General features: G+C 44.2%; 2 protein-coding genes across 2 annotated transcripts in view; one reads left to right on the top strand and one right to left on the bottom strand.

The window, feature by feature from the left end:
* Positions 1–14,715, top strand: part of GABBR1 (gamma-aminobutyric acid type B receptor subunit 1) — a 76,156-nt gene extending 61,441 nt beyond the window's left edge. The window contains exons 18-23 of the mRNA XM_075186391.1: positions 7,340–7,456; positions 8,225–8,318; positions 8,513–8,640; positions 9,615–9,743; positions 13,781–13,924; positions 14,103–14,715. Coding sequence (XP_075042492.1) covers positions 7,340–7,456; positions 8,225–8,318; positions 8,513–8,640; positions 9,615–9,743; positions 13,781–13,924; positions 14,103–14,330 — 840 coding nt within the window. The 3' untranslated portion in view covers positions 14,331–14,715. The remainder of the gene's footprint in view (positions 1–7,339; positions 7,457–8,224; positions 8,319–8,512; positions 8,641–9,614; positions 9,744–13,780; positions 13,925–14,102) is intronic.
* A 4,067-nt stretch (positions 14,716–18,782) lies between these two features.
* RNF225 (ring finger protein 225) lies at positions 18,783–23,522 on the bottom strand. Its single transcript, XM_075186390.1, has 2 exons — positions 23,305–23,522; positions 18,783–21,768 (listed from the first exon to the last, which is right to left on the bottom strand). Exon 2 carries the CDS (start codon positions 21,743–21,745, stop codon positions 21,122–21,124), a length of 624 nt encoding a protein of 207 aa, XP_075042491.1. The 5' UTR covers positions 21,746–21,768; positions 23,305–23,522; the 3' UTR covers positions 18,783–21,121.
* Between the last annotated feature and the right edge of the window lie 529 nt (positions 23,523–24,051).

Genomic DNA, 24,051 nt, shown 5'->3' with positions numbered 1-24,051 from the left:
GTCTTGGACAACCTGCAGCTGCTGTGGGACTACAAGTCCCAGCTCACGGGGTATTCTGGGACTATAAGTTCCACAGCAGTTTGAGCCACGGTTGGCTCATCTCTGTGGTACAGTTGTTGCAGCAGATGGTTATTTTGGGCCTGTCTTACTGCTTGTAGCTGGTGGGAACAATTGGGACCAAAGATACCCTTAAAGTCAGCACGGTGGCTCAGTGGTTAGCACTTCTGCCTCACAGCGCTGGGGTCATGAGTTCGATTCCCGACCATGGCCTTATCTGTGTGGAGTTTGTATGTTCTCCCCATGTTTGCGTGGGTTTCCTCCGGGTGCTCCGGTTTCCTCCCACACTCCAAAAACATACTGGTAGGTTAATTGGCTGCTAACAAATTGACCCTAGACTGTGTGTGTGTGTGTGTGTGTTAGGGAATTTAGACTGTAAGCTCCAATGGGGCAGGGACTGATGTGAGTGAGTTCTCTGTACAGCGCTGCGGAATTAGTGGCGCTATATAAATAAATGGTGATGATGAAAGTCCCCATTATTCAGGACTAAGGGGTAAATATAAATCCAGCCTGGGAGATATCACTAGTTTTATAAGGGTGAAATCCCCTAAGTAAATTTAGATGTGTTGGTGAGATGGAGACAAAATTGGATCCATCACAAAGATTCTGGCTTTAGAAAATCGCACCAATAATCTGCAAATGTCTGGTCCTAATAGTACAGGGAACGAGGAGACTTCTTTGGTCCAGGTCGTGTAATCAGCAGATCCCAGGAAGCGTATTTAATAATATACTGCAATGGGCACCAGGGGGCTGCTGTAACCCATAGCAACCAGTTACCTGTCTGTTTCTAATCAGGTGACTGGTTGCTATGGGTTACAGGACCCCTGTGTGCGCCATTTTCGTGCAGCTTTCCCCATATATCTTCTCTAAAGGAGCGATAAAGAAATACATCTCTATAGAGATTTGTACAGAAAGGCTTTTAGTATATTACGTGATAGTGTCCTAACTCCTCCCACTGCGCTCTAGTAAACCCCGCCCCTGCTCTGTCAGCCCGGCCCCCTTCACGACTCTACGTTCTCATTACACATTGGTTTATGGGAGAAGAGAGTGAGAGGGTGCGGGAGGGACCCCCGAGGGCCACTCATGGCCGCCAGCTGTGTGTAGAAGATATAGAGAGGGGATAAAATGAGCTTAGGGTCCCTTTAAATCCCCCCCCCACCCCATAAGTGTTGTAGGATGAAGCCAGGCTACTGGGGGGGGGGGGGGGGGGGGGGGCAGCAAGTCGTTTTTGTGTTTCCATGGTAACAGACAGCAACGCAGTGCAGAAGCTTCACACCTGCCCCCCCTATCACCCATCGCCCGTATAGATTGAGCACCCTCCGAATAACACTTCATCACGGGGAGAGATCACACAAGACGGGCTGCATCTTAATATAGAAGAGGCGCTGCTGGAAGATGGAGTATGACAAACAGCATCTGGTTGGCGCCTGGTGCTCCGGCCTCCTCTCAGCCTCTTGTCCCCTCTGGTCATACTGCACGTCCGGGAGCGCGATACCTCTCCTCCTCCTGTCATCATTCTCCACGTTCTCTCCATGTATTTATATCCCAAGCGGCAGTGATGATCTGGTGCCTCCGCTCTGGGGGGGGGGGGGATGTTATCACCCATCTCTGAAACATTTGCTGAGTTGCAGCTTTCTATTGTATACTTGGTGCTGTTAGTCGTTTACACTGAAATTACTGCATATAAACCCACTTTCTGCCGATCATCATAAAGCTCAGAGTCATGTGACCACCACGTCTCCTGTCACCCTATAATAACTGCACGGACCTTCATGGTGACGTTTGTGTCCCCGTAGCCAGATGTAGGAGCTGTATGGTCACAGACTAAACCTGTCCGTCATGTTAACACTGGAAAAAACAGATTTAAAACGAAAGCTTGACTTCCCCTTTAAATCTATTGTTCGCCATCAGTCGACTTTAATATATTGAATATATTGTTTTTTATCTACCATTCAGCAACTTTTACTGAGTGCGTTGTTTTATCTGTCTTGTGGGATTTTTAGACGGCTCTTTTTCATCATCTGGGTGAGGTTTTTTTCATTTTTGCTTCCTTTAGATACGACATGGATCTGCTTTGCTCTCTGCATTGGATGCAGTTGTGTTCAAAGAGCAGCTCTGTGCTGTATCCAAGGGCAGTAAGAATGAATAACTGTCTATATGATATGTGGATTGTGCTGTCGTCTGCTGATGGAAACCCACTTTTGAATGATTGACAGGTGTTATCTTTTTTTTAGTTTTTGCATATCCCAGGTGTATGTTCCTCCTGTCTCACATGAGGGATATTTAATATGTGGCATGTTATTTACTGTTTCACTTAATCAATAACCCCCCATATTGTGTTATATATATATATATATAATTATAAGATTGCAATTGAGCGTCCCATGGTTTCAAATGCAGGTTCTGTAACAGAAGTTAGATTGTAAGCTCCACTGGGGCAGGACTGACATGCCCGAATATAGTTCTCTACTGCGCTGCGGAATATGTTGGCGCTATATTATTGATGGATCATAGTAATGTGTTGTGTACCGCTGTGATTTCCTCCATACATCATATACCCCGGTATAACACACTGTTATAGATGATAATACTCTCAGCCGTGCCTCGGGCCTGCTCTGAGTATTCTAGTTATTAGGATGCCAGTGATTTATAACGTCTTATCACTCTAATGGCCTCATTCCTGCTCCCGCCGCTTCTCTCCTTTCCACTGTTATTCATTTATTTCAGGACCCCATTTCCAGCGTCTTGACAGCTTCTTAAATTTCTTTCCCAGCGTTCTGCTTTGGATTATAGGGTTATAAATCTCTTTATTTTCCCCCTTTTCATTACACTGTAGTTGTCACCTTTAAGATAATGTTTTTGGCTGCTGGATAAATGTTTGGATGGGATATAATCAGCCCTGCACATCTGCCAGCTACTTCTAATGAAATATGTCCTGTCTCCCAGGCTTGAAATCGGGGATTTCACACCTTCCAAAATTCACCCAGTTCAGGAAATAAGTTTTTGATTAAAGGTTCCTGATTTGCGTTATCAGCCGGTGTGTTTGGACGATAGAGATTGGTGTTAGGGTTCCATGATCTTTGTTATAGGGAGGGTAATATTTCAGCATAACGCAGACATGACCCCTATATACACAGTAGTTCCTTAGTAGAGTTGTCGGCATTTCATTGTTCATTAGGATCACTAAAAAGGCTATTTGCATAAATTCTGTATTTCTAATGCAAGCTAAGTGCCTGTAAACAGATGTGTAAATATCATCATCATCAACAACATTTATTTATATAGCGCCAGCAGATTCCATAGCGCCTTACAATTGGGAACAAACAGTAATAAAACAATACTGGGTAATATATACAGAGAGGTAAGAGGGCCCTGCTCACAAGCTTACAATCTATGGGACAATGGGAGTTTGATACACAAGGGTAAGTGCTACATCATATTGCATATTGGACCAGCTAGAATGCAAAGGTTACGAAGTATTGAGTGGGCTGTGAGATCAGTCACACAACTATGTTGGTCAGAGAGTTGTTGTTTTGTGTTAGCTGTGTAGAGGGTGGTAATAGGGTAAACTAGGGAGATTAAGATGCTGGTTGAGGAATACTATAAGCTTGCCTGAAGAGGTGGGTTTTCAGAGAACGCTTGAAGGTTTGAAGACTAGAGGAAAGTCTTACTGTGCGAGGGAGGGAATTCCACAAAGTGGGTGCAGCCCGAAAAAAGTCCTGTAACCGAGAATGGGAGGATGTGATGAGAGTGGAAGAGAGACGCGGATCTTGTGCAGAGCGAAGGTGTTGAGTTGGGAGATATTTTGAGACAAGTGAGGAGATGTCGGTGCAATTTTGTTGATGGCCTTGTATGTTAGTAGAAGAAGTTTATATTGGACTTGTTAAAAAATAGGCAACCAATGTAGAGACTGACAGAGTGGCTCAGCAGAAGAAGAACGATTTGCAAGGAAAATCAATCTAGCTGCTGTGTGCAAAATAGATTGTAGGGGTTCAAGTCTGATTTTGGGATGATAAAATACAAATTATTGCACCAAATGAGACTGTAAGTATTTACTTTGTTTAGTTGCGTTTAACTTGTAAATCTTACATTCCTCCATGGGAGCGTCTTGTAAACGCAATAGGATGCGGCTAACAAGTGCGTCTGGATTCAACAAGATAATAACTTCCTGCTTCCTGTTGTGTCACAGACTGATGTTTAAAACAATGTAGGATGTTAATGTGTCAAAACGCTTATAAAACGCTTACGGAAATGCAGTGCGGTTTCTATGCGTTTTTAGCCGCAATTTAACATGCGTTAAACATCGCATCGCAAACGCCACTGTGTGTACGTAGCCTAAAGAGGTCTCTGGAGGGGTCCAGGCCCTGCTTAGAAGCACAGAGCTTAAAATCTCTTGTCAGAAGGTCACAGAACACGCGTGACCACTAATATGTGTATAATTTACACTAAGATCTGTCATTATTCTATATATAGCAAATGTTGTATGTATGTATATCATGTTGTAATTATCTAGTGGGAAAATTATCATGTTTTTTGGGTAGGAACAAATCCTAATTGTAAATCGGCTGGAATGGGCAGAATCAGTCTTTTAATGGTTGGGCACAACCCAGTTTGTTTATTAGTTTACTATGTTTGTCCCCAATAGTAAAGCGCTACGGAATATGTTGGCGCTATATAAATAAATGATGATGATGATGCCAGTTAGTGGCGTCAGGAGACGTCGGTGCCCGCGTAGTGTAATATCTGCCAGTCACAATCAAAATGTGAACCGGCTTGGTCGGGATCGTTGACTGATTTGGGCATCAGGCAAATTGCAAGAATCGCTCAGTGCTTCAGCAGCCTAAAGAGGTGGCATTAGCCCGTAAGATACAGAGGGGTATTTGTGGAAAGGTCACATGCCTGGAGACGAGGGTGGTATAGGTGGCACAGGAGAGGTCCTCATGATCAATATCTTAATTTCCTATCTTATAAATCACCGGTCCTTCTGCTGAGGGTGTGTTTATCATCAGTCCGCTCTCAGTCCTAGTTACTGGTAGGTTATAGAGATGCGACAAGATGGAGCGCTACGGAATATGTTGGCGCTATATAAATTGATGATGATGATGGAGGGAGCTCTGCACCGTTGCAGGGGAGAGGCAGTGCCAGTAAATGCGTCAGGCGGGTACTGTAGAAAGCCGCTAGTGTTTACAGCACCCAATTTGCTCCGTGCAGACACTCTGAGCGCTCTTCCCCGGTCACACAAGCAATTATTACATAGGGAACAATATATACCTTTTGTAGGGCTTGGTCACATGTCTGTGCCGTGCTCACTGCGTTTATACCGCGTTACCCACGTGCATAGAGCGTGCAGCGGATTTGGGGCTCGTTGATCCCTATGTCCAAAGACCTTGTAACATGCTTTTAGCGTGTGAACGTGTTGAATACCACGCTGATTACATGCACGGTGTATAACAGACCTGTATGTGGATGAGCCCACACTGTAGATTATAAGGATATAATAGAGCACTGGTATCCTGGCCACAGAACCCCTCGGAGCTCTAACTTAGGTAAATAATTATAATGCGTGATACATTTATTACTGAGAAGGAAATGTGAGTTATTCACGGCGGTGATCCGGGTTTGCTGGTGTAACCAGAGCGCTAGATGTGACAGCGCACCTGGAAACAACGCCGCGGCCCATGACATGTCTGTATGTCTAGCGTTAAGCCCCTGGCCCCGGCTGTCTGTACAGATCTATAGGAGCAGAACGAAGCTGTCGCGGTTGATCGCACTTTGCAAGTTCTTAACCCCATTCTGTCACCGCACCGCGCCTAGGAAACACTGGGTGATGGCCGCTGTCAGGTACACACAGCAGGGCAGCACAGGACATATGGATCAGCATACAGACCAGGACGTATCTCCCCAGGTGTAACTGGCATCAAGGGCTGCAATAAATCACTTGGGAAATTAGTTTCTTAAAAAAAACAAAAGAATTGTTCAGAATAAAAATGATTGTGGATTTCTCTGCATGTTCTGAATGTAATCTCTCAGTGACTGCAGTCATTTCCCTAATGGAGCCTAGTGATTACTGAGAGCAGACAAAAGCCGTAGGGGATCTGAGCCACCCAGGGCTTCCAGCCTCCACCGGTCCTTTGTATTGTGGCTCTCCCAGTGATTGCACGAAATCTGGGGGTCTATTCATAATCGCAAATTGCTCAGGTTCATTTTAATTTCTTATCACAATGAGAGGCTCCAATAGGAGTCTGTCCTAGCGAATAATCTATAGCGCAGCGATCACTTTACTAACAGGTGGTAATGCCATCATCATCATCATCATCATTTATTTATATAGCGCCACTGATTCTGCAGCGCTGTACAGAGAACTCATGGCTGAATGTGCAATGGGGGGGGGGGCACGATGCTGGTGGTGGTGGTGGTGGGACCACCCATAGATCCTTCTCCTGCGATGCTGTCCCCGTAGGTTATAACGTCAAGCTCTCGGTTTCAGATATATGGGGCTAATTCGCCCTCCCATTGACAACAATGGAGACTGGTTTGTTTGCGATTGAAGCGGTCGGGACCACAGTAGATATTTGCTGCCATCCTCTATTAATAAATAGCCTTGAAACTTGCAAATGCAGCAATCACCAGAAACTTGCAGTTTTTGGGTGATTTAAACCTCTTTGGAGTTAATATGAATAGGCCCCCTGGTCTGTTACCTGCCTTCCAAGTATGAAGTTTTGCAGCCTAGAGCTATAGTAACATCTGCATAATGGCCACTAGAGGGCGACATGTTAGATAGAACAAAGAGCTCTTAGGAGATGTTCATCATAGCTCTGTGCTTTCTGCCACTGATGAGCGTTAAAATGAGTGATGTCACATATGTGGGCGGGGCCTGTTTATTGGTTACATAAAAAAGAGAGTTTGTGTAAATGCAGCATGTCCTTATTCGCTTTGGAAAAATACGCTAAAAATTATTCATGTCTACCACTTGAATAGTTGTCAACGGTCCCTAACTTTTAGGGACCGTCACAGGTTTACAAAACGTATGGCTGGGAGTATCCCCGGCTTTGGACAGCTTCCTTTATTCTGTATATTGAATATATTTGTCATTATCTCTTCTCTCTTCTACATCAGTAGAAATCTGGGCCGTGTCTGCTCCATTTGTCCTGTAAGATGGCAGCGCGGTCCCATGTGCACGAAAGTGTCTGTAGAAACTGCATTCACATGTTCTTAGTAATCTATGTTTACTGCTCTGTGTGTTTCATAGGATACTATATACTGTATTACTGTTTATCTGCAGCAGTCTCAGACGGTGGAGCCCTGGAAGCTGTACAGCACGGTCTCACTGCTCCTGGGCCTGGACGTCATAGTACTCGGCATCTGGCAGATAGTGGATCCTCTGCAGCGCTCCATCGAGGTGAGAGGTTGGATCGGGAGAGGTCAGATGGCTCCTGGAAGCTGCCTTAAAAATATCCCCTGTTGTCACTCCCAGGGGGGTCAGTTAGCATCGGGAAAATGTCAATCTTGAAGCGTGTATAAGTTGCTGCTTGATGTCCATATCATGTGGCCTTTCAGTGCTTTTAGTGGCCCCCAGTGTCTTGGAGACCATGGTTACATAATAAGTAAGGCTACAGAAAGACACCGGTCCGTCAGATTAATCCTCTCATCTTATCTAACTCATCACACCCCTCAGAAAGTGTTTATTTACCTCTTTTATTAGTAATTATAGTTGCTTTATGACTACGGTTTCTGTAGCATTTCCTTCCTTGGGATGTTTTTCTTTGTATCCACTGATACCTTTGTTTAACACGTTTTTATTATTTTGACCCTGCTCGTGGCTGCCGCTTTCTGTGTATTTGTTTATTTGTATAACTGCACAGTACTTAATTGTTATACTTTAGTTTTTTTCTGCTTTGTCCTAATTTTTCTTGTTTTGGGTTCAATCTCTGGTGACTTTAGCTCTTTTTATTTTGTTCTTCCACTAATTCCCTGTCCTGTTCCTCCCGGGGTGTCTGGCTGCTCCCTTCCCGTGCCCGACACTCTTGCCGGTGATCTTCCCGGTTTCACTTCTCCACTGTCTACGTCCATGTTCCTCTTCGGCTTCTGTTCTGTCTTAGACGTTGGGCTGTCTTAGTCTCTGAGACATACTCTGCTCTTCACTCTCTTTGTCTCACTCTTATTCCAGGAATTTACGAAGGAAGAACCTCGCGGAGACCTGGACGTCCTGATCCTTCCCCAGCTGGAGCACTGCAGCTCAGTGAAGATGAACACTTGGCTTGGTGAGTTTATCAGAGTTTTCCTGATTCCTACTTCCCCTAAATGTTTGGTTCTTTCCTGTGCTGTTTTCCTTGTCTTGTTTTCTTCTTACTCTCCCTCCTCTCTCGTGGCCCAAGGTTCTGACTCTTTGCTTCTCCAGTCTCTTCTGTTTCATCCTCTCTGTCTTCTGATGCTTTTCGCTGTGTTATATTTTTAGGTGTCGTGTACGGCTCTAAGGGTCTCCTCCTCTTGCTTGGTATATTCCTGGCTTACGAGACCAAGAGTGTCTCCACTGAGAAGATTAATGACCATCGTGCGGTGGGAATGGCCATATACAATGTCGCTGTGAGTATTGCGAGGAAGAGAGGATATTGTGAGGAAGTGGGATTAAAGGGGACCAAAGAGAGAGAGAGAACAAAACCCAACACAACGAAAGAGATTAATTAAAAAAGACTCCACTAATATTATGCAACAAGGGCCACTTAACTCCAACTAGCACAATGGACGCCTAATCTCATCCGTTTGTGAAATACTTACCCTACAGCGCTTTAACAATGGTGGATTTTCCTACCGCAGGAGAACGTCAGAACCTTCGCACCTCCTGTAACATATTTATACATTTCAGATTCTTTGACACTACAGCGCTCTCTTGTGACGAGAGCTCTGATTGGCTGGTAACATGTATCATGTGCTAATTGGAGGGATCCTAGCTATACAACGATCAGCCACAACATTATAACCACTGACAAGTGCAGTGAATAACATTTATTTTCTCCTTTTAATGGTACCTGACAAGGGGTGGGATATATTAGTCGGCAAGTATACAGTCAGTTCTTGAAGTTGATGTGTCGGAAGCAGGAAAAATGAGCAAGCGTAAGGATCTGAGCGACTTTGACAAGGGACAAATGATGGTTAGTCGGCTGGGTCAGAGCACCTCCAAAACGGCCGGTCTTGTGTCCCTGGTATGCAGTGGTTAGTATAAGGGTTCAAGGTGTTGACTTGGCCTCCAAATTCCCCAGATCTAGTCTGATCGAGCATCTGTGGGATGTGCTGGAAAAACAAGTCCGAGCCATGGAGGCCCCACCTCGCACCTTACAGGACTTATAGGATCTGCTGCTAACGTCTTGGTCCCAGATACCACAGGACACCTTCAGAGGTCTTGTGGAGTCCATGCCTCGAGGGGGCAGAGCTGTTTTGGCGCCACCAGTGGGATCTACACAAAATTAGGAAGGTGTTTTTAATGTTGAGGCTGATGAGTGTATATTATATATAACATTACAAGTCTTTATCTGGTCCTGTCTTACGATCTCCGTCTCTAGGTCCTGTGTCTGATCACCGCACCAGTCACCATGATCCTCAGCAGTCAGCAAGACGCCTCCTTTGCCTTCTCCTCTCTCGCCATCGTCTTCTCGGCCTACATCACTCTGGTTGTTCTATTTGTACCTAAGGTGAGGAGGGTCCTTGTGGGGCATAAGTAGGTGGAGATACTGTGGATATCTGAGATACTTACGTGGTTAATTAGTTGCAGAGTGTTTGATGGAATTGAGAGGTTCCTTAGGTCCCCTGTGGAAGGGACTGGAATTTAATGCTCCGTGTTTTGATTTGGCGGACAGGGGAATGCGTTAATAGAAGATTATTAACTGGTTAGTAAAGGAAGAGGACAATATAAAGAAACACTCTTGTATTAAGAGTATATATGAGATAATAATTGGAACTAAAGTTGTAATGGAGAATTAATAACTCCTGATAAATAAAATAGGACTTCTGCTTAAACATCTCCTTTTAAACCTCACATTTAGGAGAGTTATTGCACAGAAAAACTGTGCTGTTGCCCGTGGCAGCTGGTTCAGTGTATGCATTTATTTACTATACTCCCTAGAATTTCATTGGTTGTTAGAAACAACACGACAGTTTTCCTGTGCAGTAGTTTTCACAACCTGTTCCCACCCATTTGACAGAAGGTCGTGAATAACCACTTTTGTAACCATGGAAATAATTAGTATAGTCACCAGATTGTTCTCATGGTTACCGATGTATTAAGAATGCTCCGTTATTAGCTGCCTCTCTGCCATTATAACCCGCCCGTGAACCTGCGCCAGTTAGATATTAATGGAACAAAAGTGAGACAGTGATTCGTCTGTAAATTGTTCTCCGTTTACAAATCGGGGTTCTGCATAAGGGCAAAACTCATTCTCGGTCATTCCAAAATTTCAAAATGCTGAATCCATTTTTCTTTAGGATTGCATCTGGCTCCAACAACACCTTCCTATCACAGACTGGGGTGAGATCCCGTCTTAGGGCCTGATTCATTAAGGATCTTAACTTGAGAAACTTCTTATTTCAGTCTCCTGGACAAAACCATGTTACAATGCAAGGGGTGCAAATTAGCATTCTGTTTTGCACATAAGTTAAATACTGACGGTTTTTCCATGTAGCAGACAAATATTAACTTTAAATTTCAGTGTACAACTAAGCTATCAAGTATTTGTGTGCTACATGGAAAAACCATCAGTATTTAACTTATGTGCAAAATAGAATGCTAATTTGCACCCCTTGCATTGTAACATGGTTTTGTCCAGGAGACTGAAATAAGAAGTTTCTCAAGTTAAAATCCTTAATGAATCAGGCCCCTTGTCTTGATAAGATTGTATCTGCTTATGTACATTTCTTTAGCAACTTCTGATCTTCAATTTCCTCTGTCTTTTCAATACTCCAGATTTGCTGACTTCTTTTGCAAACGTAAGTCTGGGTACACACTATACAAAATTTCTCCCGATGCGTTATCAGTAACGATTAAAATAACGGTTAGAATAAACAAATAAGCCCCGATCAGCAGCCGATTCATGTGTACAGTACACGCTATACACATCTTACAGGATTCACCTTCAGTCTGTGCTCTTCATCTGTCATAACCATCGGATGATAAGATGGTGACTCTGCACATTCCATAGAGATCTATGGACACTGCCGGTCCTGAGTGCACACACACTGCAGGATCGGATCGACACCGTTCAGTCGTTGAACGAGAATTTTATTTCACTTTACAAATCAAATGAAACGATACGATGTGCTTTGGAACGATAACTGTTCATCATTGAAGCTTACACACTAATGCTCTATCAGGCCGTACAGTCGTTTATCGTGTGTACCCAGCCTAAGTCTGGGACCTTACACTCACATTGTCTGTATGATTGTGCCGTCAATTTAATCCCATATACCAGATCTCCTAAAGGCCGTGACACCCACTAACAAATTAAAACATCTCTGAACAGCCTCAATATTCTCAAGACTTGATGTACTTGGACCCTACAGTTTCATCCGCATTAAAAAAGGTTCGAGTGAAAGACCGCGATCAATAATTTTGATGACTACTACAAATACGTCATATTTGGGCAGCGTAATGGTCTCCTGGTCTTTCCACACTCCATTAATAAGGCTTTCTGGGGCTATCTTGCCTAATTTGATCTATTATCCTGACCCAGTTACACCATACTCATGTCAGTGTCTGTCCTCCAAAGTGTTTGTGAAAGTGGACTATTTGCCCAGCTTGAAAATTGTCTCTACTCATAAGAGCAGGTATCATTCTTGGGATACATTATCTGACAAAACTGGTCTTCAAATAGATCCTGAAAAGGTGTCTTCAGTACTTAAATGGCCACAACCATTTCGGCCTAAAATCTGTACAATGTGTCCTAGGTTTTTGCCAATTACTAACAACAATTTTTGAAAAACGATTCTTCAATCATCATCGGAAATGGGGCTAGGTCTTGTTTGGCCACCAGCGTCTGCCTTCCAGCTCATTAATTAGGGTTCGGCCCTGGTGCTGAGACACTATAATACTACCCTACCCTTGTATATTGAGGTAGACACCTCTACGCTTATTTCTGCGCAGTAAACAAGGCAGACACCAAGCATGCGGTTTATTCTATACGTTCATCTGAGAACAGAGAGTGACAGAGAATGTTTGGCTATTAAACTGGCTTTCGAGAAACAGAAATATTTTTAAAACATGCCCTTTGCCCTGTCACTATCTCACGTATCATAAAAATGTCCAGGAACTTCAAGCAGCCAAGAGATTAAATCCTAGGCAACATATGGGCACTCTTCTCTTATCTGTTTCAGTCTCTATTGTTACCCGGGTACCAGCAATGTCAGATCTGATGCTCTCTGTACATTTCTTCGATCTTCTAGACCAGGTCTGGACAACCGGTGTCTCTCCAGGTGTTGTGAAACTACAATTCCCAGCATAGACTGCCAGCTATTGGCAAAGCATGCTGGGCCTTGTGGTTGTCTAGGCTTGCTAGACCTGCAGAAGTCCACTCATATCATTTGCATCCACCAATGCTTTGGAGATGCCTCAAGAACAGACATTTTTTGCTAAGAATCTTTGTCGTCTGGCTCCTTGCTGGAGCTCCCAACTCTACACTTTCAAATGTGATTTAAAGAAGGATATATCTGTATTTTGTCTGAACCAGACCTGTTTCCATCAAACATAAATTTAATCAACACCTCCTTAAGCGCCTCATTTTCCTCCTACTGTTGCAGAAAGAACGTGGACCCGTATTTCTGTGGACTTGATCGCCCAACTTCTAAGAATTTCACAATTATCTGAGAGTGGTGGATAGTTTTTCTAAAATATCTCACTTTGTTCCCCTCTAGTATCTCAACTGCTCCTCTAGTCGAAAAATCATTCTTAAAGAAATCTCCCATCTACATGGACCAGCTGTTCATATTTGAGCAGATCGTGGACTTGGGTGTTCTGTAAACAACTAAATTTTAATTTTATGTTCTTCTGAAAATCATCCCCAGCCTAATAGACAGGTCAGTCAGGTTCTCCTGCATCACCTACAGACTTATGTCAGACACACAGCAGAGATAATAGATCGGTGTCGGTGGCTTTAAACATATCTCCGCTTGCACCACCCACGCTATGCCCTTGGCGAGGTGTCATCTACTGGCCCGTGTAATCCGGATACATTAAGGCAAGCCTGGCCAACCTGTTGCTCACCAGGTGTTGTGAAGTTTCAAGTCCCAGCATGCCCTGCCTGCTATCGTTTGACTGTCACAAGCAAAGCATGCTGGGACTTGTAGTTTCATAAACACCTTGAGAGCCACAGGTTGGCCAGGCCTGCATTAGACCTTATCCACATTTTGGGTTTTTTTTGTACAAATTTCTTGACTGACAAAAACACTCCTAAACACTCTGATGTTTATAGTGTTTATATGAGTCTTTAGGAGTGTTTTTCTTTGGTATGTTCCGGTCTTCTGTCATGGCGGTACTAGGTGGAAATGATTCTGACACATTTATCAAAATCAGTTAAAACTTGCTGATCTCTTCTCCCCAGCCCACTATGTATAAATATAAAGTCGCGGTGACTAGTGGGATTGGCGCTCAGATAGGGATCAGTTTAGAGGCGTTTCTCAGGCAGCACAGTGCTGAGATATAGATACATTGCTTCAGCCTCGATCTCTGTGTTACATACAGATGAGACGACTTATTACCAGGGGAGAGTGGCAGTCCGAGCAGCAGGACACGCTGAAGACTGGGTCCTCCACCAACAACAACGAGGAGGAGAAGTCTCGTCTTCTGGAGAGAGAGAACCAGGAACTGGGCAGGATAATCGCTGAGGTGACGTTCTGCTTACTATTTAGCCTGCATCATGTGTGTTCCCTAATAACTCCTTATATGTACACGTATGTGACACATTCATTATATAAAGTGTTCTTTGGTGGAACCGCTGGAAGATAATGGAATAACGACCACATTCCGTAAATGACTCATTGTCTCTCTCTTGTTTCCTCTCCAGAAAGAAGAGCGGGTGTTGGAGTTGCGCCAGCAATTGCGCTCTCGCAGGAAACAGTCCGTGACGCCCCGTGAAAACTGCTCTGACAATCACTACCCCAATTCCTCCGGGGCGGTCTCCTCCCTGTACCAGCCCGGTTTTCCCCTCGCTCGATGCCTGGTAGCCGAGGGGAGCGACAAGCTGGGGAGAAACAGCTGTGACGGCAGCAGAGTGCACCTCCTCTACAAGTAGAGAAGTCCCACCCCCGAGGGGACCAGACCAGCTTGTTCTACATGACTGTCAGTACACTGTGTGGCCTCTGATCGTCTCTTCCCGGCCTCACCCTGTGTCTGTCTCTCTTCAGCCTCCCTCCCTCGTGTGTCTCTGCGCTCTCTCCTATGTCTCTTTGTAGTCTGGATGTCTCATCTAATATGGCACTTTATAAAATCAGCCTACACTAGACACAGGTCCCTGCCCCTCTGGAAGACACAGCCCCCGAATAACCCCCCAGCCCGGTCTCTTCCCCCTCAGGGAATCATCATCATCATCATCTGGTCGTACCCACTGCACTTACAACATGTTTTCTAAACTGTGATTGGCTATTGCAATAAATAAATAAGAGAAGATTTTTTTTTTATTGTTTGGTTATTAAATTCTGTCTTCTCTAGTAACATGCAGTCATTACAGACAGACGTGTTCTGCAAATAACTAAGTGTGCAAACTGTCGGTCTGTACAGGACAGAGGCTCACACACTGCAAGTCTGCACAGGACAGAGGATCACACACTGCAGGTCTGTACAGGACAGAGGCTCACACACTGCAGGTCTGTACAGGACAGAGGCTCACACACTGCAGGTCTGTACAGGACAGAGGATCACACACTGCAGGTCTGTACAGGACAGAGGATCACACACTGCAGGTCTGTACAGGACAGAGGATCACACACTGCAGGTCTGTACAGGACAGAGGCTCACACACTGCAGGTCTGTACAGGACAGCGGATCACACACTGCAGGTCTGTACAGGACAGAGGCTCACACACTGCAGGTCTGTACAGGACAGAGGATCACACACTGCAGGTCTGTACAGGACAGAGGCTCACACTGCAGGTCTGTACAGGACAGAGGCTCACACACTGCAGGTCTGTACAGGACAGAGGATCACACACTGCAGGTCTGTACAGGACAGAGGATCACACACTGCAGGTCTGTACAGGACAGAGGATCACACACTGCAGGTCTGTACAGGACAGAGGATCACACACTGCAGGTCTGTACAGGACAAAGGATCACACACTGCAGGTCTGTACAGGACAGGGGATCACACACTGCAGGTCTGTACAGGACAGAGGATCACACATTGCTGGTCTGTACAGGACAGAGGATCACACACTGCAGGTCTGTACAGGACAGGGGATCACACACTGCTGGTCTGTACAGGACAGAGGATCACACACTGCAGGTCTGTACAGGACAGAGGATCACACACTGCAGGTCTGTACAGGACAGAGGATCACACACTGCAGGTCTGTACAGGACAGAGGATCACACACTGCAGGTCTGTACAGGACAGAGGCTCACACATTGCTGGTCTGTACAGGACAGAGGATCACACTGCAGGTCTGTACAGGACAGAGGATCACATACTGCAGGTCTGTACAGGACAGAGGCTCACACATTGCTGGTCTGTACAGGACAGAGGATCACATACTGCAGGTCTGTACAGGACAGAGGATCACACACTGCAGGTCTGTACAGAACAGGATCACATACTGCAGGTCTGTACAGAACAGGATCACACACTGCAGGTCTGTACAGGACAGAGGCTCACACACTGCAGGTCTGTACAGGACAGAGGCTCACACTGCAGGTCTGTACAGGGCAGAGGATCACACACTGCAGGTCTGTACAGGACAGAGGCTCACACACTGCAGGTCTGTACAGGACAGGATCACACACTGCAGGTCTGTACAGGACAGGATCACACACTGCAGATCTGTACAGGACAGGATCACACACTGCAGGTCTGTACAGGACAGGATCACACACTGCAGATCTGTACAGGACAGGATCACACACTGCAGGTCTGTAAAGGACAGAGGATCACACACTGCAGGTCTGTACAGGACAGAGGATCAGACTCTGTTCTTCTTCCTTCTCCATAAGATGCAGTTAGACATTAATACCAGCAGCTCTTCTGTAGTTATAGAGACGACCGGTGGTTGATCTGTGTACGGACACAGATTCTGGATAATACCAGTCACTGTTATCTTCAATCATCGAACACACTGTGAAATATTCCACATATTTTCCGGCTGCTGTCTCCTCCTAGATGCTGTGTGTTAGTTTTTGTACCTGGGCACTATTGGGTTAATGTTCTTATCTCTCCGTTTCTGGCATTACGGGAAATATATGGAAATTTATGAAAATCTTTCCACTGATAACTGTAGAAAAGGCGACGTTGCCCCCGGCAACCAATCAGATCCATCCATTCGTAATCACACAAGATCAGCAATCATGTAAATAGCCTGGAGTATATTACCGTGATCCGATTGGCTGCAGGTTGCTCTGCCCGCTGTATAACGGGGAGATCCCAGGTGACTGGATACACTAAGGCACTAACCTGTCGGACGCACCTACAAGGGGACAACACTTCTAAACTTCCATTACGAGAGGCATCTGTACGTCCATTTTATTGCACAAATCTACTGTAACCGATAGCAACCAGACGAATCCGACCTGTCATTCTCTGTGCAGTCTAAAAAATGAAATCAAATGTCTGATTGGTTACAATATAACACTATGTTATTAACTTTCCTTTGTATAACTGGTATTATTCGATATCGCTAAGACATAACTGGTTTTCGTGGTAATTTTGGCAACCTAAAGATGAAATATATATGTATTTTTCCCACCACCACGCGAGTGCGAAGGCTGTCACGACTCATGTTGTTATTGCAGAGAACTAAAGTTCCCTGTGCTGGGCTTTAGTACAAAGTACTACGGTGGCACAGTGGTTAGCATTGCTGGCTAGCAATAATAAAATGAATGATGATAATAATAATTGATAGTACGTTTGTGAAAATGAACCAGACTTCCAATTCATAGTGTGGTAACCAGTGTGTGTCACCTTGGTGTATACGTCAATGTCATGTGACTTAAGATGTCACTATATTTAGTAATGCGCCCTGATGTCACTCACCAATTATAAGTGATGACATCACTTTAAACAAATAGTTTACAGGAGTTGATCCACATATTATGCGGCCGGTGTAATATTCTGTCAGTGACTGGTCTGTGTAGAATGAGCTTCTGTCTCTCATCTCCGAGAGTTATCGGAAATCCTCAATGATTATCTGTGTTCTGTAATTACAGCTAATTTGCATAATGACAGGTCATTTGCATATTGACATATTGACTAATTATTATTATTTTTTGGAATTGTTAGAATATAAAATAGTGTCAGACATTGGTTGTAATGGGCTGAAGATTCCCACGTTGTGACTAATACGTATCTCACAGTATATTGCACAACGCAGGTTCTTCAACGCGTTTCCTTGAAGTCAGATTCCACCACGTCCCATCCAGATTCATGCTAAATACACAATACTGATTTATGGTCCTCTCGCTGTCGGGTCAGTCGCAGAGATCTGGCCTGATGCAGAGTTGGTCGCATGTTGGGTGTAATTTCTGCTTAAAAAAAGACACCTGTAATATTACGGTCCTGTGCTGAGTGGTCGTCGCCTCAAGATGTGTCCAGCTCGGTACCTGTAGTATATGAGCCAGGATAACATCAGATGTACGCCTTCTGTCTGGGCACGTGCAGACATATTTTAAGAAGAAACAGGGAGATAAGAGTGAAGTTACGATGGATTTTCATCTTAACTTAAGAAATTATTCACTTACACAGTGGATTTTGCTTCTTCTCTCCCTTTTGTGGGGATGCACAGAGTGGATTTGCTTAAGATAAGCAAAAAACGGCAGATAAGATCACTAATGAATCAGGCCCCATGCGCTTTATGTGTTCCCCTTTAGATTGTAAGCTCACCTGCACTCTTCAATGTCTGCGCACTCTCAAAAATTGTACAACGTTACGTAAATTGTTGGCACTTTAGAATACTGGATAACAATGATATTGGGTATGTTGGTAAATGTGGTGATAAGGAGACTCCTATCTGCCTGTGCGCAGCTTCATCTTCGGTGCCAGCGCATATATCTTGTAGGTGGTCCTGTCCGAGTGACCGGATCTCTATGACTGTGGCCGGCCGACAAGTAAGAGATCGAGAGCTGAGTGACCGGATCAACACGTAATGATCCCATTGTTTTCAATAAGATAATTATTGTACATTGGGGTGAATTTGCCAACAACAAGCCAATTGTCTGATCGATAGTTATATCGCAGTGTGTGTCACACAATAACATCCTTGGTCCCTTTAACTCTCTCTCCTTGTCTGCATAGATTGCAAGCTCACAGGTTCCAACACCTATTGCTGTCGGTATCATCCCTCGCTCAGTATCCCACGTGTATATTATTTACTCCATATCGGTTTTTCCCATTATTTTCGCCTTCTTACTGATTCTGCAAATGAAACAATTTTAGTTTTGGTCCCATTTCGATAACCTCACCCTTCTATGGTAATTATGAGTGTAAATTGTTTTCCCATTGATACATTGCACCTAAATTGAACAGTAAGCACAAGCTCAGTTATGATTGTTTATTGCACAATTTTTATTCTTCATTGTTTAAACAGAGATTGCATACAGAAGAAGTGGAAATGTGGGTGGTTTACAAAGATATATGATTGGATACAATTCATGTTCTTTTAGTTGTCAAATTCCCTTTTTACTCTTATTTGTGGCTCTTTATGTCCTGTCCTATTGTCCTATATATTCAAACTTAAAATAACTTTATTTGATCCACTGCGGAGCTGACAATCTACACTATAATATAGCATAGACCATAAAATTCAGTATAATGCCCTAGACGTGTGATAAGTGTAATAGTCACACTATACATGGTATATTATGGTTTTATTATATAGTGAGCTTTATTTGATGTATTATTTCCTGAACGTGACAGTGGAGGACCTACAGAGAACAGAATAACGCTGACATTAGACAAAGACTGACTGATCTGTTTTGCTGGGTTACTGGTACAATACAGGCAAGACAGGTTTATCCCCAACATGATTACATTCCTTCTACAGCGTCTGCTGGCTGTCTCTTCCACGTGACCACCACTCTTTCAGTGACATAGTTTTGTAGCAATTCTTATCCACCTTTCAAAGCCTAATAACACCCCACTATGCCATGTCTTACACACCCATTCTCCTGCTATTTAGACCGTACACAGACTGATTCTTGCTCCATGAGGTAGAGAGTGGCATTTGAAATGCAAAATGTCTCGTTAATTCAGCGGATGCACCCCCCGAAGACTGCTACTAATTTGCACCGTTGCGGTTGTACGGTCTACCCAGCGCGTTTCTGGGCTTTAGAAACCTGTCTGCAGACTGGAGGGGCACAGAACGATCTCCAGAGGTGCACTGCGCATAAGTGTAAGAGTCGCGTCAAGTCCCACCTCCGGCGACAATATGTTCACATTCGTTCATTAAATACAACAGGTCCCTTTTTCTCCTAAAATACTGCTAACTTTAGTTCTCATTATGGCTTAAAATAATCATGACAGTGAGGGGAAATCGGGACTGTCTGTTTGTTTTGAAGTTTTATTTCCGTTGGGCAAAGGGCATCTAGTAATTGGCTTCTCTGCTGAAGTTCATCTGGAAGGTGCAAGTGCGCCTCACTGAGCGCTCAGGAAGAGACTGGTTCTTGCTCGCTCAGAGCTAGTGCAGAAGTGTTTGCAGAGTTAAAGTGGATATGCTCTCTCTGCAAAGCAAAGAACACCAGTAAAAATGTGCATCTCCCCCCAATCCAATTTCAATAATCTCACTCCATAAACTTGACGCTACGCAGAACAAGGCACAGCTCCTCCTTCAGCTTCTCCGCAAACCACTGAGGAGAACGTCTAAGACCACCAGAACAAGGCAAAGTGCATGGTACTACTAAAGAGGGCTTTGCCCTGCGCTTTGTAAATTAAGACCGATGTGTTTATCACTGTAGGTCTTGGCCAATGGGCTGTGTAGTTGTCCTGGTATAGAGAGAGGCTACCGGCATCTCTCATCTCGTTGTTAAATGTCCTCACATGTCCTGCCAGCAACAGCTTGGAGTCACAGGTCCTAGAAGGGGGCTGGTGGTGGTTTAACTGCTAGTTACATTGTGCAGAAAGAACTCAAGTTATCTTCCACATACTGCAGCATATAATGATCACTAGGTCCCCTTTCTCACATTGAAAAATATAGAGACAGTTCTTGCTTGTGTCGGCTATTAAGACTTGTCCATCCTCCACTTTATCACCAGATGTGGCTTACACCAGAAGCCACCCATCTTCCAAAGCAAAGAAGAAAAGCGTTCTTCACGCTCCACATAGGAGAACTATAGCCTATAAATTGTTTAGAGATTTAGATGCTAAATAAGACCATTGATTGACATAATTTACAGTTTCAGTTCCTCATTACAAAAGCAGCACGTTAATAATGAGAGCGTGTGAAGAGCTTTCTAAGACGTATGGCTCAATCATGTGTCTGTGCCTCATTATTACAGCAGTGTTTAGATGAGGCAGCATTCACACATTGGAATTTTTGGAAACTTGCACGTCAGCAAATTACACCTTACAGAAGTCACCGTCAGCAGTGCAAGAATGAAAAATGTATCTCAACAGATATGTCAGTAGAAGAAGACACTGCGGTGGAAAGACCTCTGTCTCCTTGTATGAGGATGTCCAACAATATTTAATCCAATGCTTTGGATTTCACAGTGAGGTTCCGTCTGGTAAATAGACAAGTGGCTTCATCCTATGGAGTGGTATAATAATTATTGAATGAGTACAATGTAGAAAACCACTTACTGATTATAAAAGTCCAATGATTGGAAATTGTAGTTCAGATCTGTAGAAAGTGCTTTAAGTGGTGAAGACTCTGTTTGAATGGCTCAGCTGTGCTCAGGTCTTGTGGTGGTGATATTTGGTATTAGTGTATTATTGGCACTCCCAGTCGCAGGATATGAACTTGTATAATGCCATGGAAGCAGGTAGAAAATGTAGACTCCAGCCAGGATAAGAGCCACAGTTAGCACCACAATTAAAATAATGGATCCATAGAAGATCCAGCCCCCTGACCTCATAAGTAGACACAGTCCTCGAGGAGAATGAGGTTCCGGCGGTGGGCGCCCAAGGTCTACGCTGAGACTGACGGAGCTAATGTTTACAGAGTTAGTTTGTGGCACATACAAAAGGCCCCGTTTTCTGTTGAATCTCAAGGAGGGTACTGGGCAAGTGAGTGATTTGCTAAGCCTACTCAACAAGTCTTTGTCAGTGGACAGTGCTGGAGGACCCTTCTTTGGTGGAAGTATGGTTGGCACTCGACAAACTGGGCAAGGGAGAGATTCTGGTTCTGTCGATCCCACGGTGATCCGAGATAGACATTCAAGGCAGAAAATATGGCCGCAGGAGAGGACCTTGGGAAGATGGAAGAGTGTGTCATATGGCGTGAAGCAGATCACGCACTCGGAGAGTCCATCCCCGTCCAGGGATGAAGTGGCCTCCTCGTCGGTCATGATGACGTGTGTTCATTACAGGCCTGTGGAGACAAAGGAGGAAAAATAAAGGACATTAATTTTTTGATCTGACTGTTTCTCTGTACCACCCTATCTCTGAAAGCAGAAAAATAACATTATTAATGAAACTCTTAAGAGCTTGTTTTATTAAGGCACGTAAACTGCGCGTATAAGCCACACAATTATTAACATCACAAGGCGTAACTACGTTCAGTGTTCGAGCGCAAAGGACACTTACTACAGCCTGTGATTTCAGGGAGCAACAGGGCAGGGAAGGGGGGTCTTTGTCTGTAGTCAATCTACAGTAAGATCGTGCCAATCTCGATTCAAGCTCTGGGCATCTCTCAGGTACTTGTTTTTCAGCCGTATATCTTGATCCAATTTAAGTAACGGCTGAGTATACATGCTACGACATGTGTTTGCAATCAGGAGGAATTGTAAAAAAGTATTTTATGTACAGTAGACATTCATAACCTCCTAATAAATGTATTTCATGGGGAAAAAAAATAAAATAAACCTTAATGTTTTATCATTAATGCCTATATTATTAACAGTTTACATTAATTGAAATGTGTTTTTTTTCTGTGTGTTCTTTTGTGATTTTATATTCCTCATAGCTATTGTACGTACCCTGCAGTGTCTCATAGAGTAGAGCAGAGCAGACCTACACCCGTATATACCACCGCACATATCGTCAGATCCGCGCCTTGTTCAATTACGTATGCCGCGATTTACGTGCGCAGAGTGCAAGCCTTGATGATTTAGGCCACAGCTGTACTTTTTCACATTGTGTGTACTCAGACGGAATATAAGCCGTATTTATATTAAAGCATAAAATACAATTTACATATTAGACGGCAGTCACGTAGCAAAATCGAAACTGTAGTCGTGTGCGCTGGCACCATGATCTACTGAGCTGTAACAACGATGGTTACTGAGCTGTGACAAAGATGGTGCACATCCCCCCTAACGTATAGGACAGGGCAACAGACGGACAATTAGAGAGTCAGCTCATAAAGCTAGCAATTAGAAAACTAGGGGTTGCCAAGAAAGATGATAGAAGTGTCCGCAGGCCAGTTATATGATATGATCGTGTATACTGGGTGGTTTTAAATATAATTATATCCTCAAAATATCAGATTATAATTACATGACAATAAATCGCAGTGCTTTAATAAATGCAGGTTTTAAGGCTATTCCAATGTAAAACAAAGTGATTTAAAATAAAAACGTGCCCTTGGCGTTGTCTTACCCATGTTTAGGTAGAATAGCAATAGACTGATAGCTACAGTTAGATAATCTATATGTATGTGATGAGGTTTTTTGCCAGAGATGTCAGTTGCTGTGACCCAGCGGTCTCGTACACCTTCTCCGCTGCCCTCTCTATCACTGTGCCAGCTCTCATGTTTGCCACCACTCCTGTCAGTCACTTTATCTTGCTCTAGCTGCTGGTACTGCCCGCTCTGCACATTCTGTAATCTGTCGCGCCCTACAGGTGCCAACTTTCCCTCCTGTGTTTTTTCTCTCTCATTATTATATTATTTCTACGTGTCTCTTACCTTCTCTCTTCATTCAGTCTCTCTTCTCACACCAGACGCCTGATACTCCCATCTCTCTCTCTGCAATATTTCGTCTCTCTTTCCTGAGAAGTCACTTTCTCCTGCTGAGAGTCTCCTTCAGATCGCCAGTTGCCCTCTGCTTGCGGACAGTTTTTTCCAGGCTGTCTAATCTGGCCCAGTGCAGCTCGGGGAATCTCACCCGACCTGTCTATCTGGAAGTCTCACCTACTGCAGATTCTGCCTGCTTCCTTGTACACTCCCTCTTGGCAGGTAGACTGATAAGGGACTTGTCACCTGTAGCAATTGTCCTGCTGACGCACATAGACGGCATGTTGTGTGACACGGCTCCTCCCACAAGAGGGTGGCCAAGACACAAGTCATGAGCATATAATGATTTTCCTTATGTGATGCTGACAATACATTCACTTTATCTAACAGCTGTAGACTGTTTCAGCGGTAAACAACCTGCAGCTCACCAGCTTGTGTGGAACTACAAGTCCCAGCAAGCCACACTAGTCAGAGACAGTCTAAATGAGAGTATTCTTACGAACCCTGTCTAATGCAAAGGTAGGTAACCCATGACATGGCAGTATGAGCCAAGGTAGGCATGCTGGTGCTTGTAGTTCCACAACAATTGAAGAGCTGCAGGTTGCAAGTGACTTGTCGCTCTCCAGCTTTTTCCAAATACCTGCAGGACTTTCTGTAACTTGTAGTTCACCAATAGCTGCCCTAGCTTGTTCTAGGCTT

This window comes from Mixophyes fleayi, chromosome 9, assembly GCF_038048845.1.
Source record: "Mixophyes fleayi isolate aMixFle1 chromosome 9, aMixFle1.hap1, whole genome shotgun sequence".
Taxonomy (NCBI): domain Eukaryota; kingdom Metazoa; phylum Chordata; class Amphibia; order Anura; family Limnodynastidae; genus Mixophyes; species Mixophyes fleayi.
Note: the sequence above shows the minus strand (reverse complement) of the source record. Positions and strands in the feature narration are given on the sequence as shown.